The sequence below is a fragment of the Schistocerca cancellata genome, chromosome 2, assembly GCF_023864275.1.
Source record: "Schistocerca cancellata isolate TAMUIC-IGC-003103 chromosome 2, iqSchCanc2.1, whole genome shotgun sequence".
NCBI lineage: Eukaryota > Metazoa > Arthropoda > Insecta > Orthoptera > Acrididae > Schistocerca > Schistocerca cancellata.
Window position 1 is genome coordinate 705521522 of NC_064627.1, and position 14041 is coordinate 705535562.

The window sequence follows — 14041 nt, forward strand, 5'->3', positions numbered from 1 at the left end:
GACGCAAGAAACAGGTAGAAGAGGTTAAAACAAGAAAGCAGGTTACCAAGGCTGACTGACCATGAGGATAAGAAGGAAAAACCAGCAGCTCTGCAACACATTAAAACCTCCACCCTGAAAGCACTAGGGTGGGGGACACACAGGGACAAATGATAAAACTCACCCTCATGAATAAAACGTAGAACTAAAGCTGCTGTTGAGGCACTGTCGCCCAACACCGAAAGTAGGGTGCTGGGAAGGTTAAAAGACCGCCAAAGAGCAGTTAAAAGTGGGCAGTCCAGCAAGAGATAGATGACCATCATTCGTGAGCCACAGCGACACCAAGGTGGGTCCTCGCGACAGAGTAGGCAGCCATGCGTCAGCCACATATGGCCAATGCAGAGCTCACAGAATCCCTGCGAGAGGCACGCATGGAGGTCTTCCACACATTCGTGGTTTCCTTAATGGCATGCAGCTTGTTGTGTTAAGCCATTAAGTCTCCCAAAGCCGCAAAACCTCATGGCATTATACAGAACACAGGTTAGTTTCAGAGAAGCCGATCTCCATAAGCGGTTTCCGCATAGCCTGTTGGCAAGTTTGTTGCCTGGGATTCCGACATGACCTGGGGTCCAGACAAACACCACTGGACCATTCCAGGGTATAGATGGACTCCTGGATGGTCAGTACCAAATAATGACAAGGGTAGCACTCATTGATATCTTGTAGGCTGCTAAAGGAGTCGTACGCAAGAGAAAAGTCTCGCCTGTGCATGAGCGGATAATGAGCATGAGATATGGCTGCCAGCTCTGCAGTGAAAACCCTGCAGCCATCTGGGAAGGAGTCCATGAACATAGGCAAAGCCAACGTGACCATCAGCCATCGAGGCCCTACAGCAGGTGCTAGACCATTAATGGCCACTAGAAATGGAGATACACTCAATAAGGAGCCCTGTGGGACCCCATTCTCCTGGATATGGGGGGAACTATGGGAGGCACGAACTTGGACAAGGGAAGTATGAAGCAACAGGAAATTGTGGATAAAAATCGAGAGTGGGCCTCAGGTCATGTCATGCGCTTTTCGTAAATAAAAAAAAGATGGCAACCAGGTGCTGGCATCTGGAAAAGTTTGTTCTTGACAGACTCGAGGGACACAAGATTATCAGTAGTAGAGCAACCCTGGAAGAAGCCGCCCTGACATTTAGCCAGTAGGCCATGTGACTCCAGGACCCAACCCAACTGCCGACACACCATACATTCCAGCAGCTTACGGAGAATGTAGGTGAGGCTGATGGGCTGATAGCTATCGACATCAAGCGGGTTTCTACCAGATTTAAGCACAGGAATGATGGTGCTCTCCTGCCATTGCCAAGAACGAACTGCCACACCATCCACGAAATCTCTCTCTCAAACAATAAAAAATTTAGATAATTTCCACCTACCACATAACAAAAAGTGCCATAGTCCAGCCAAAATTTTACACAAATGTCATGGCTCAACAGAGCACACTGTGCGATAATTCCACACAGCATGACAGTTGCATAAACTACACCCATACTAATCAGCTGTTTTATCACATCAGTCGGGGGATAAGCACCCCCCCCCCCCCCCACCTGGTCTCTTTCTCTCCGCACGCATACACACACACACACACACACACACACACACACACACACACACACACACACACAGAGTTTTCTTCATCAACTTGTTAGTCACTGATGTCCTCAGTATCTCTCCCCATACATCAAATACCTATCTTCATTCCATAACTGCAACACCACATGGGACACCCTGATCATCTTGGTTGTACCCAGAGGTAACAAAGTCTTTTGTGATCTCTTTCTTGATTTCAGCCATACAGCACTGGAACAAACTGCCCAGCAATCTGTGTCTATACAAAACCACTATGCATTCAAGAGATAGCACCTGCTATCATTGGCATACCTTCCATCTCGGTACATGCAAGCTATTTTCCTTTTGTTGGACAGTGAACCAGTATGTGTCAAATTGTCAACAATACTGATGTATTTCGCATTACTGTCTATTTATGTTTTGTCTTTCCATCTCAGCTGCTAACCTCATCCTATTATTTCTCAATCAACTTCTCCACTTCTGATTACTTCTGCACTGCTGTTGTACATCTCTCTTTGATGCCTTTCCATTTGACCTAAACCTTGGGCTCTGCTACAGGTCAGTCTGTCACCACAACCAAGATTTCAGGGGGAGGCATGTCCAATAAGTAACTTTAGCCCATTTCCGAATTTCCATATATTCAATGTTATATCAATCATCATCATCACTATGAACATATATACAATGTACACAGTAATGTTAAATAACTAATGCTGTCTGATTAAGACTGGGCGCGAATCTCGCCAGGTGAAACACATGCCACTAATAAACAAACATGCTTATCCACAAGAAAGAGCTATTAGCGACAGTTGATATTATGAAACCTTACGTCATAGCAAATGCAGTGAAAGTAAAATAAACCCTGTATATACATTCATTCGCACATGCTAATGACCAATTTGAATTCATGAACCAAATGAGAATGCAAAAAGCTATTCCAACAAATAACATCTAGCTACAGAGGGATAGCTTTATTTAAATAATGATACATTTGAAGCTGTTGCTGTACTGAGTTAGAAAAGTCATTCAGAGTGTTGCTGGTAAAATACTGCTACATGTAAGTTCTTTAATATCCACAGTTTGTTGGGAAAACACAGAAAAACAACATTGTAAATAAACAAAAACAGGGTATGAAGACAAAAATTAATAGAGACAAGAAGATTACAACCAATGTTTGAGCTTTGGGACGACTGTGCACATGTAGTCAAAATTGTTGAATCATGAAGTGTTGCCCACAAAGGCAAAAATTGTTATTTCATTTCAAATAGTGTTAAATTATCTTGAAATTTCAAATAAAATAAAAAAAAGCATGGCTGTCATCAATTTTAGACATGTTTGTACACAAAGTAGGGATTAACAACATCAACAAACTGAAATATGATTAAATAACTTTTATTCACTATTGTCATTACACGCCACATATTCCATGTATGTAAATCACCTGTGTATAAGTTTCCAGTATTCAACAGGCACTGTCAAAATTACTGCTATGATTGGCATCAGCTGAAAGTTTTCTGTCAGTGTAATAGTTATGTATCTTCTTTATATGAAAACAATGTAAGTGTAGTTGTATGCCATCATAGGTTCAAAATAAACAGCACACCACTATTAAACAATGAAATCTTTTGGCGAAAGGCGCTGACCAATTACAGTACAGTACTTGAAAATACAATATGTCGTTCTGTCACATAAGCTATAAACAGCCTACTGTGTTACACTAAATTTTCATTTCAACATGTTATATATTAATTTTACAAGTGGTCAAAAAATGTTATATGTTGTAACAGGTGGAACTGCTACAAATACTTGGCGAACTTGTTCAGTTATAAAAAAAAATAGATGTCATACACATGTGAACAATTATAACAAGCGAAACGCAGAGGGATCCACAGACTACAAAAATTCAATGTAGCCTACTTTATATGCACATTAACATAGAGGGGGAGATGAATACTTTCAAATAGAATATAGAAGATTAAGACACCATGTCGTGAGTGGATAAAAAAACAGGAAGCGATGCCGTATGAGAAACGCGATATTTTCTATGGCATCGGTGTCAGCGGCAGAAAGTAAGCATCATACATGGTACCGTTTTTCCAAATACTCCAAATATATTTAAAAGCACCCGTTTGAAACACTACCACACTGTGTGATGGGCGTTACTGTTTATCAACATTGAACAGAGTATTTACTCTGATGTTGATAAACAGAAACACAAATTACGCAGATTGCAGACGAAGTATTCGCAATAAAATCATCAGACGAGTCTACCTAGCATCAAACAGCATAAATTTTCTTTAACACTTAAGACTGTGAAGAAATTTGTAAACACACATAAAAAACCACAATAAGCGGTTGTTGTTGCTAAGGTGTCAATCATCGGGGAACGAAGACACGCACATCGCCAGCCGCATAGCACATATCATTAACATTTCGCACCACATTGGTACATTCTGTAAATAAAGTAATATCGTCACAGGCGATACAATGCTCGCAACTACGACGAAATGTATTAAGTCGATAGGTGTCTACAAGAACAGATTATTCCGCCACATCAACGCATAACGACGATCCGAATCGGTAAAGCGCTTTTCTCTTCGGAAAAAAAACGAAAATGAAAACATCACCAAACATCTACTATGTGCTCGTTGCACAAAATATTTTGTAATTTTCAGAGGCACAAAACTTACCTCGTCAAACATTCCTTCTTCCGTAACTACACTAACTTTTTGTAAACAGTTACAACCACTGATTAAACAACTATCACCAACAACAATATCGATTCTTCAACTGTGACTATCCCCTGAAAGATAAAAACCAAAGGTCTTAGCATCTTGTCCATCCAAGAAATTTATAATCCAGCTTCCATTGAATTACAGCATAGACGAACTCCGTTTGTACGTGAATCACATATCTTTAGCAGTAGTCACGTTTTTGTTTTCGCTGCAGTTGTTTATGCTATAGTGTATGTTACGAGACGAATAAAATACAAATTACATGTTCTACTTAATTTCCATTTATATATTTTTTGAGTTTTTCCACGTCATAGGGTCTCACACGCAAAAATTATCTACGAAATATACATATGAATAGAATAAATAAATAAAACTAACTAACTTACAGCAGATACTTCAAGCAAAAATACGAACTATTGAGAACTGCAAATGATATCTCTTAATATGAGAAGCTAACATTTTCGAATAATTATTTTGAAAGTGGAAACAAGACAGTTTAGGCTTACATATATATAAATACACGCAAACAAAACAATAAAATTATATCCATCCTAAGCTTGATGATTCACAACCAAATAAGTTAGAAATTTAGAGGTAAAGCTGTAATCAACCTTAAGATTGGTCTGAACACTACGGTAATATAAGCAATGTTCGCACATGCAACAAAAGTGTCCTCACACTTAGAGGCATATTGCAGTTGCAATGCACTTGCATGTTCGAATTTCCAGTTTTCAGTGAAGCAACTGGAGAGATGCAACTTTCGGCACCCAACAAAAAGTTCAACTTGGTTGTACTTCGTTACGCCACTTTTCTTACTCCTTTGCTCCCTACTAGCTGTAGTTCTGAACATATACATTTTGCAGCAGTTATCGTGAAGTTGCTGCTGCTGCAGTCTATTCCACTGTGTTTTCATGTTACTACTGAAAAAAAGTCAAACCAGTGGTTGGCAGGTACACTTTTGAAGCTTCTGGAACTGCAAGAAGAACAACCCATCCAATGTTTAATTTTCTGTAGCAGTATGTGTGTGTGTGAGTACAACATTTGAAAACCAGTGATGTAGGCCTGTCCTGCAGTCTTGAAAACTCTTTGGGTGAATAAGTAAATAAACCTAATATATATAATTGAGTCGTATTAACTTTGTGACCAAGCACTGTATAAATTGTTTATTATATATGGGAAACAGCACCGAGTGTGATGTTGCAGCTGTTAAACTAAAAATTGGTTCGAACAGACCACGGGTGTATTGCCAGTCCTTAGTGTCCAATGGGCACAATATTCGGCGATCAGACATGTCGCCATCGTCAGGTGCGCTGCGCTGACGAACTGAGATTCTGAGTTCTTCTTCTTTTTTTTTTTTTTTTAAGCATATTTCATTCCTTCCCATAAGGGGAAGGCGGGCCTTACTAGAGCTTGCTTTGCTCTTTTTCAGCTGAGGGTGTACAGGGGACATCATTTGGTTATTTTATTTTATTCATCTGCATATGTGCTAATGGGAATTGGGAGTACTTATATCTCCCAATTGGGAATTTATTTGCAGGAAATTCGGGGAACGGCTCCGGTATTCATCTTGCAGCCTGAGGAAAACCTGCAAAACCCGGCCAGAGCTGTTGGTGTTCCCACGTTTGGTTGTTGTTTCTTCTCATCCCATTCGCTCCTCTTCAGGTCAGTAGTGGTAGTTGCGGCAGTAGTTGTAGTAGCATCGCTTCTCCTCTTCGTCCCGGAGGCGAGCTTCTTCCTCTTCTCTCCTCCTTTGCGGCCGGTACTCCAGCCAGCTGCACTGATCTCTGCCTCGCTCGTCATGATTTGCGCATACTTATTCCATGATCTCGAGGTCATTTATGTATCTGCTGTCTGTGACGACTTCTTTCGTCAACACTTCTTTGTCGATTAGCGTGGCGCGGTTTGCCTGCTCGGCTCGGTCACTTGCAACAGACGGTTCTGTTTCCACTTGTACCGCCACCGCTGCTGTTCGCAGCTTGCGCTCGAATGCCTCCCGTAGCATGAGGCAAGCAGCTTCCATCTCCGCATGCAGCACGATGTTGAAGCGCGTTTCCGCTTCTTTCAGCGCGGCTTCGATGGTTGCGTGCGTTCCTTCTTGGCTGCTGTCCTCTCGTGCGCCGCCTTCTGCCACTGCGGCGGTCTGGCGCCGGCTGACGTCCCCTGTTCGTGGTCGACCGACCCGCCCCTTTGCCACTCTCACTGGCCGTGGGGGTGGCTGTTCGCTGAGGGGGACAGTGTGTCGCCATCTCGTTGTTCCTCTGCACTGGGGACGAGCGTGAGGATGTCTTGCGTCGTCTTCTCCATCGTCTCTTCTTTTTGGCCTTGGCATGTTCTTCAGGTGCAGCTCGCTGCGCCTTGATGATTTTGGCATGGTCCGCAAAGGCCTTGCAGCCACGCCAGCTGGCCATGTGCAGCTCGCCACAGCGGACGCACATCGGTGCTTCTTCTTGTAGTCTTGTGCATGTGTGGCTGAATGGTTGCCAGTGCACTTGACACAGGTTGACTGGTTGCGGCAGTATTTTGCCATTTGCCCCTCTTGTTGGCACTTAAAGCACTGAGGCCTGGTGTCCAGTTCCACAGGCAGAGACTCCATCGTCACGTCGAATCCCAGGATGCTGTTAATCCTGAGTACTTGGTCCACTGGGGTCATCCCTGGTGTGTTCACAGCCAGGATGAATAGTGGAGGTCTTCTCCTGTTGGTTCGGTTGTGTAGCTTTTACCGCTACGTCTCCGAACCCGTCGGCTCGTAGTGTTCTCCGTTCCATATCCTCGGAGCACAGCCAGGGAAGCCCTCTAAGGAGGGCCTTCATGTTTTCTTTCTTCTCTTTCAGCTGGGGCTTCTCTTGGGCCGGCGTTCTGTATGCGTCACCTGTGCGTGTGAAAACCTTGGAGTCATAGAAAATCCCCTCCCCCTGCGATGCGTTATCTCCGCTGTCTGCACCCACAGTTGCATGTCGGAGGTCGCTGAGAGACTGGCGTTGGTGTCTGTGGTGCCGTTGGTGTAATTGCCTCATTCACCCTGGTCTCTCGTTCGTTTTCTCTCCTGAGCGTCTTTTCAATTAGACTCAATGCTGGTTCCCATGCCTTTCTAAGGCTATAGCGGCAATCTCGGTTGATGACTACGAATTTCGATAGCCTGTCTAACGACGCTGTCCCAGTATTTAGATGTCTGTGCCAAGACCCTAGTATGTTGGTAATTCATTTCTTGATTTTCGAGCAAACAGTGCTCTGCGACCGCCGACTTGTTGGAGTAACTAAGTCAAGTGTGCCTCTGATGTTCTCGGCAACGATCTTCGATGGTGCGCACTGTCTGTCCAATATAAGTCTTCCCACTCTGACACGGGATCTTGTATATGCCGGCCTTCCGCAAAATCGTCTTTGACACTTCCCTATAATGCTCGTGTTTTATTGGGTGGGTAAAAGACAGTTCCTACTCGGTGTTTCTCCAATATCCGTGCTATTTTCGCCGATAGTGCGCCAGTATACTGTATATAGGCAATGGCCATCTCTTCCTCCGTACTTCCTCCGTCTCCACACTCTGTACTGTAGAGGTGGGACGGAGAGTGCGTCTGATCTGCAATTCCGAATACCTGTCTTTCCGGAATACAGTTGTGGGGCAGACTCTCTGTGTCAGAGATGGTGCATTCCCCGTGCATCATTATTTTCAGCGCCCCATTCCTCTGTGAAGGATGGTGGCAACTATTCGCTTGCAAATACAGGTCAGTGTGCGGTTTCTTCCTGTATACCCCATGGCCCAGGGTGCCATCTGCTCTTCTTTTTAACATGATGTCCAGGAATGGCAATCTTCCTTTTGCTTCAGTCTCCATAGTGAATTTGATGTCTGGATGTATGTAGTTCAAGTGTGTAAGAAAGTCTAGGTGCTTGTCCCTTTCATGGGGCCCTATCACGAACATATCATCCACATAACGGAGAAAACAAGTAGGTTTCCATTTGGATGACACCAAAGCTTCCTCCTCGAAGTATTCCATATAGAAACTCGCGACCACAGGCTAGAGTGGGCTTCCCATTGCAACTCCTTCTGTTTGCTCATAGTATTCTCCATTAAAGAGAAAATACATGGAGGTCAGAACGTGCCTGAAAAGGTCAGTCATCCTCTCGTCAAATCTCTGTGCAATAAGCTCAACTGACTCTCAAAGAGGCATCCTGGTGAATAATGAAACAACGTCAAAACTCACCAGGATATCTGAGTCTTTCAGCTTGAAGTTTTAGGAAATTCACAGAATTACGAACATGATGAGGGCATTTATCCACATAAGGGCTTAGTAATTCTGCCAGGTATTTGGTCAGCAAATATGTAGGTGCCCTAATGTTGCTGACAATTCGGCGTAGCGTCACCCCTTCTTTGTGGACTTTAGAGAGTCCATAAAGTCTTGGCGGTACAGGTCCTTGAGGTGTCAATTTCTTTTTGACGCCCACTGGTAAATATGCGTCCTTGAGAAGAGCCATAGTCTTGTTCTCCACCTTCTTTGTGGGGCCAGCGTTGACCTTCCTGTAAGATTCGTCATTTAGCAGGCTCTGCATCCTCTCAATGTAGTCCTTATGGGAAAGAACAACCATAGCATTGCCTTTATCAGTCGGTAAGACAACAATCTGAGGGCTCTGTTTCAGGTGTCAAATGGCTGCCTCTTCCTGCTGGTAATATTCGACTTGATCGGTTTAGTTCTCGTCAGAGCACAGAAGGTTTCCTGGCGTACTTCTTCAGCTGTTTCAGGTGGTAGTCGTGCAGCAACCTGTTCAACTGCACTGACATTGTCCGCTACTGGCGTTAAACTAGGTGTGGGAGCAAAATTAAGTCCCTTCTCCAGAACAGAAACTGCATCCCCAGTCAGTTCAATGACTGTGATATTGATGACCGTCTTGCGTTGGGCCTCCAGCGATGATTTGTCAGAGTGATGAGAGTATCTGACTTCCAAAAGCCTTCTTACATGCAGAATCGGCGGTCACCCCCTTTTGCAGAGGAATGGGGTGTTAAAAACACTGGTGCACAGGCCGTGCACAATCTATGACTCAGAGAGTCTGCCCCATGAGCCGGAACACCTCAAGTCTGTATTCCGGAAAAACGAGTACTCGGAATGGCAGATCTGACGCGCTCTCCGCCCCACCTCTACAGTATAGCGTGTGGAGACGGAGGTAGCGATAGCCGCAGACTATATACCGTATACTGGCGCACTATCGGCGAAAATAGCACGGATATTGGAGAAACACCGAGTAGGAACTGTCTTTCACCCACCCAATAAAACACGAGCATTATTGGGAAGTGTCAAAGACGATTTTGAGGAAGGCCGGCATATACCAGATCCCGTGTTACTGTGGAAACACTTATATTGGACAGACAGTGCACACCATCGAAGATCGTGGCCGACAACATCAGGGGCACACTCGACTTAGGTACCCGAACAAGTCGGCGGTCGCAGAGCACTGTTTGTCCGAAAATCAAGAAATGGACTACCAACATACCAGGGTCTTGGCACAGACATCTAAACACTGGGACAGCGTCGTTAGAGAGGCTATTGAAATTCGTAGTCATCAACCGAGATAGCGGCTATAACCTCAGCAAGGCATGGGAAATAGTATTGTGTCTAATTAAAAAGACGCTCAGCAAAGAAAACGAACGGGCTACCAGGTCGGATGAGGCAATTTCACCGCCGCCACCACAGACGCCGACGCCAGCGTCTCAGCGACCTCCGACGCGCGGCAGCGGGCGCGGACGGCGAAGAGAACACCTCTCAGGAGGGGATTTAAGACGACTGAGTTCACAGTACAGAACGACGACTGCTCCGCAACCTTGCGAGACTCCCGGCAAGGACGCCCAGCAACGACGTATACGAAATAGTTAACGTGGAACCACTCCAGACACGACTGACAAAACTGCGCGCGAACTACGGACAACGAATACTAACGCAAAGACCTGGCATGTAAAACCTAATTACAACAAGACCTCGTACTCAACGACTCCCCAAACACAAGTATATCTGCCCAGCGCGTACGGTAGCACAAAACACATCACACCACTTCCCAGACCTAGCCCCAACTATGGAACCGCTGACAACCCATACCACACCCCTCCCAACCTAGACGTCAGACAATAAAACACAGACATATACCCTCTCTCCCTCGTTCTCTCTCTCTCTCTCTCTCTCTCTCTCTCTCTCTCCCTCTCCCTCACTCTCTATCTCTCTCTCTCTCTCTCTCTCCCTCACACACACACACACACACAAGCAACAAAACGACGACACTCGCACAATTAAACATGCCGGCGCACTCTTCAACTACTCAATCCTGTTCTGCCACTGGAAAAAATATGAAAATAGAAAATAGCAATAATTGTACAATGCAAGTAACAATAGTTACATCATTATACACTACTCACAGACTAACATCCAAAACCTCTTCTCATATGCTCTCTTCACCTCTGCTCCACAACCGAACACAGACGTAATTTCGGAAATATTACACACAAATCACACACAGAAACACTACACACTCCAACGTAAATAACCACAATTATATATCACCATATGTCAATGTTTATACCTCAAACCTCACCAAATGCCAATGCTTAAATCTCTATCTCTTACTGTCACACCCCCAAATCTCTCCCTTAACCTTTCCCCTTCCATATTCTATTATTATAAACATGTTAATTCTAGTACTATATACATTAAGAACTAAAACATAACCTTGCAAATCATATCTCGTTGTTAAATTCTTCTACTATACTCTTTGTTAAACCAAAATATAACCTTGTTAATTTTATTATAACCTTGTTAATAATATAAAATTGTTAATTATGTAATACTAAATGTTAATTGTTAATGACCACGTCAAAGTGCAAAAAAATTGTAAAGCACCTTTCTGCAAGCACTTTAAATTGTATAAAAAATAAAATAAAATTGTAAACCTCGCCTAAGGCTAAAAAGTGCAATGCAAGCACTAGAATAGCCCGCCCTCCCCCATAAGGGAAGGGAATGAAATGTGCTAAAAAAAAAAAAAAAAAAAAAAAAGTCACTGCACCTAAGTTCCGCTTGTGCAGCCGTGGCGAGAGGGTCGCTGTAGGCGAGCGCTCATTACTGTAGAGGCCGAGCTGTCGGATTGGCAGGTGAAGCTGGCCGGAGTGGCCAAGCGGTTCTAGACGCTACAGTCTGGAGCCGCGAGACCGCTACGGTCGCAGGTTCGAATCCTGCCTCGGGCATGGACGTATGTGATGTCCTTAGGTTACTTAGGTTTAAGTAGTTTTAAGTTCTAGGGGACTGATGACCTCAGCAGTAAAGTCCCATAGTGCTCAGAGTCATTTGAACCATTTTTGGCAGGTGAAATTGCAAATTTTCGTCTTGCCGTTCTAACGGCAAGAACAAAATTGTTGTGTAAAGCACGCACTGCACCATGGGCAGAAAATCGAATAATAAAAGGAACACAATAACAAGGAGTCCGTTGATCGAAGTATCCGCTGCGAAGGGAAACTTTGCAAACGACGGAGAAGATACAACAAGTGAAGAAGAACAAGCCGCCCTCGACTTCACGCTGCCGCCATCGCTGATCTATATCCGATGCTGGGACGATTGGTGGGATATATACAGCAAACTGAAGAACGTTGCGACAGGCCCACTGGAGGTGAAGTGTCTGGATAATGACACTTTACTGGAAGTGCAACCAAGTTGCATCTATGGCTCCAAGATGTTCACACCTATCCTGGAGGCATACAGATCGCCGGTCCAAGAGAACCCCAGTCGAAAGAGAAGAAAGAAACATCAAGGTCCTGCTTAGAGGGCTTCCCTGGCTGTACCATAAGGATATGGTACACAGAGCACTATGAGACGAGGTGTTCGGAGATGTAGTGATAAAGCTACACAACCGAACCAACAGGAGAAGACCTCCACTATTCATCCTGGCTGTGAACACACCAGGGATGACCCCAGTGGACCAAGTACTCAGGATCAACAGCATCTTGGGTTTCTACGTGACGATGGAGCCTCTGCCTGCGAATCTGGACACCAGGCCTCAGTGCTGTAAGTGCCAACAAGAGGGGCATGTGGCAAAATACTGCCACAACCAGTCAACCTGGGTCAAGTGCGCTGGCAACCATACAGCCACACATGCACAAGACAACAAGAAGAAGCACCGATGTGCGTCCGCTGTGGCGAGCTGCACATGGCCAGCTGGCGCGGCTGCAAGGCCTTTGCGGACCATGCCAAAATCATCAAGACGCAGCGAGCTGCACCTGAAGAACATGCCAAGGCCAAAAAGAAGAGACGACGGAGAAGACGACGCAAGACATCCTCATGCTCGTCCCCAGTGCAGAGGAACAACGAGGTGGCGACACACTGTCCCCCTGAGCGAACAGCCACCTCCACTGCCAGTGAGAGTGGCAAAGGGGTGGGTCGGCCGACCGCGAACAGGCGACGTCAGCTGGCGCCAGAGCGCCGGGAAGTCGAAGACGCCGCAGTGGCAGAAGACGGCGCACGAGAGGACAGCAGCCAAGAAGGAACGCACGCAACCATCGAAGCCGCACTGAAAGAAGTGGAAACGCGCTTCAAGATCGTGCTGCATGTGGAGATGGAAGCTGCTTGCCTCATGCTACGGAAGGCATTCGAGCGCAAGCTGCGAACAGCAGCGGTGGTGGTACAAGTGGAAACAGAACCGTCTGTTGCAAGTGACCGAGCCGAGCAGGCAAACCGCGCCACACTAATCGACAAAGAAGTGTTGACGAAAGAAGTCGTCACAGACAGCAGATACATAATTGACCTCGAGATCATGGAATAAGTATGCGCAAATCACGACGTGCGAGGCAGAGATCAGTGCAGCTGGAGTACCAGCTGCAAAGGAAGAGAGAAGAGGAAGAAGCTCGCCTCCGGGACGAAGAGGAGAAGCGATGCTACTACAACTACTGCCGCAACTACCACTACTGACCTGAAGAGGAGCGCATGGGATGAGAGGAAACAACAACCAAACGTGGGAACACCAACAGCTCTGGCCGGGTTTTGCAGGTTTTCCTCAGGCTGCAAGATGAATACCGAAGCTGTTCCCCGAATTTCCTGCAAATAAATTCCCAATTGGGAGATATAAGTACTCCCCATTCCCATTAGCACATATGCAGATGAATAAAATAAAATAACCAAATGATGTCCCCTGTACACCCTCGGCTGAAAAAGAGCAAAGCAAGCTCTAGTAAGGCCCGCCTTCCCCTTATGGGAAGGAATGAAATGTGCTTAAAAAAAAGGTCAGTGCACCTGATGATGGCGACATATCTGATAGCCGAAATATTGTGCCCATTGGACACCACAGACCGGCAGTACACCTGTTAATAATAAAATAAAATAATGGAATAGATGATAATAAAATTTTGAAATGTGTGGGTTTTTAAAATGTAATGAGTTAATGAGATTAATTTTTTTGCATGAATGAAAAGCACAATAAGCTGAACTATGCCTGGAAATAAGTTCGTATTAGCTCATATTATTTTGCAGGGGGAAGTAGCTTCTTTCTCCACTGTAGATTTGTGCTTACCCTTCTTTATAATGCTCCGTTTGGTCGCCATGTTCACCTTCGAAGTCTTGACCGTGTTCCCATTGAGCTTATCGGATCTTCGTTATATTCCAAAGTACACAGGTGGGCTTCAGTTCTCATAATTATCGTACTATCTGAAATAACAACTCACACGATCTTTCTGTTAATACA

At 44.9% G+C, this 14041-nt stretch overlaps 1 protein-coding gene across 4 annotated transcripts in view; it reads right to left on the reverse strand.

Annotated features, from left to right (window-relative positions):
* The window catches only part of LOC126162496 (uncharacterized protein CG7065-like), a 73663-nt gene extending 69223 nt beyond the window's left edge, over positions 1 to 4440 (reverse strand). The window contains exon 1 of one of the 4 annotated variants that reach the window (XM_049919044.1): positions 4301 to 4440. In XM_049919044.1, coding sequence (XP_049775001.1) covers positions 4301 to 4312 — 12 coding nt within the window. In that variant the 5' untranslated portion in view covers positions 4313 to 4440. The remainder of the gene's footprint in view (positions 1 to 4300) is intronic. The other 3 variants (XM_049919041.1, XM_049919045.1, XM_049919042.1) reach the window with 3 other exon arrangements.
* Between the last annotated feature and the right edge of the window lie 9601 nt (positions 4441 to 14041).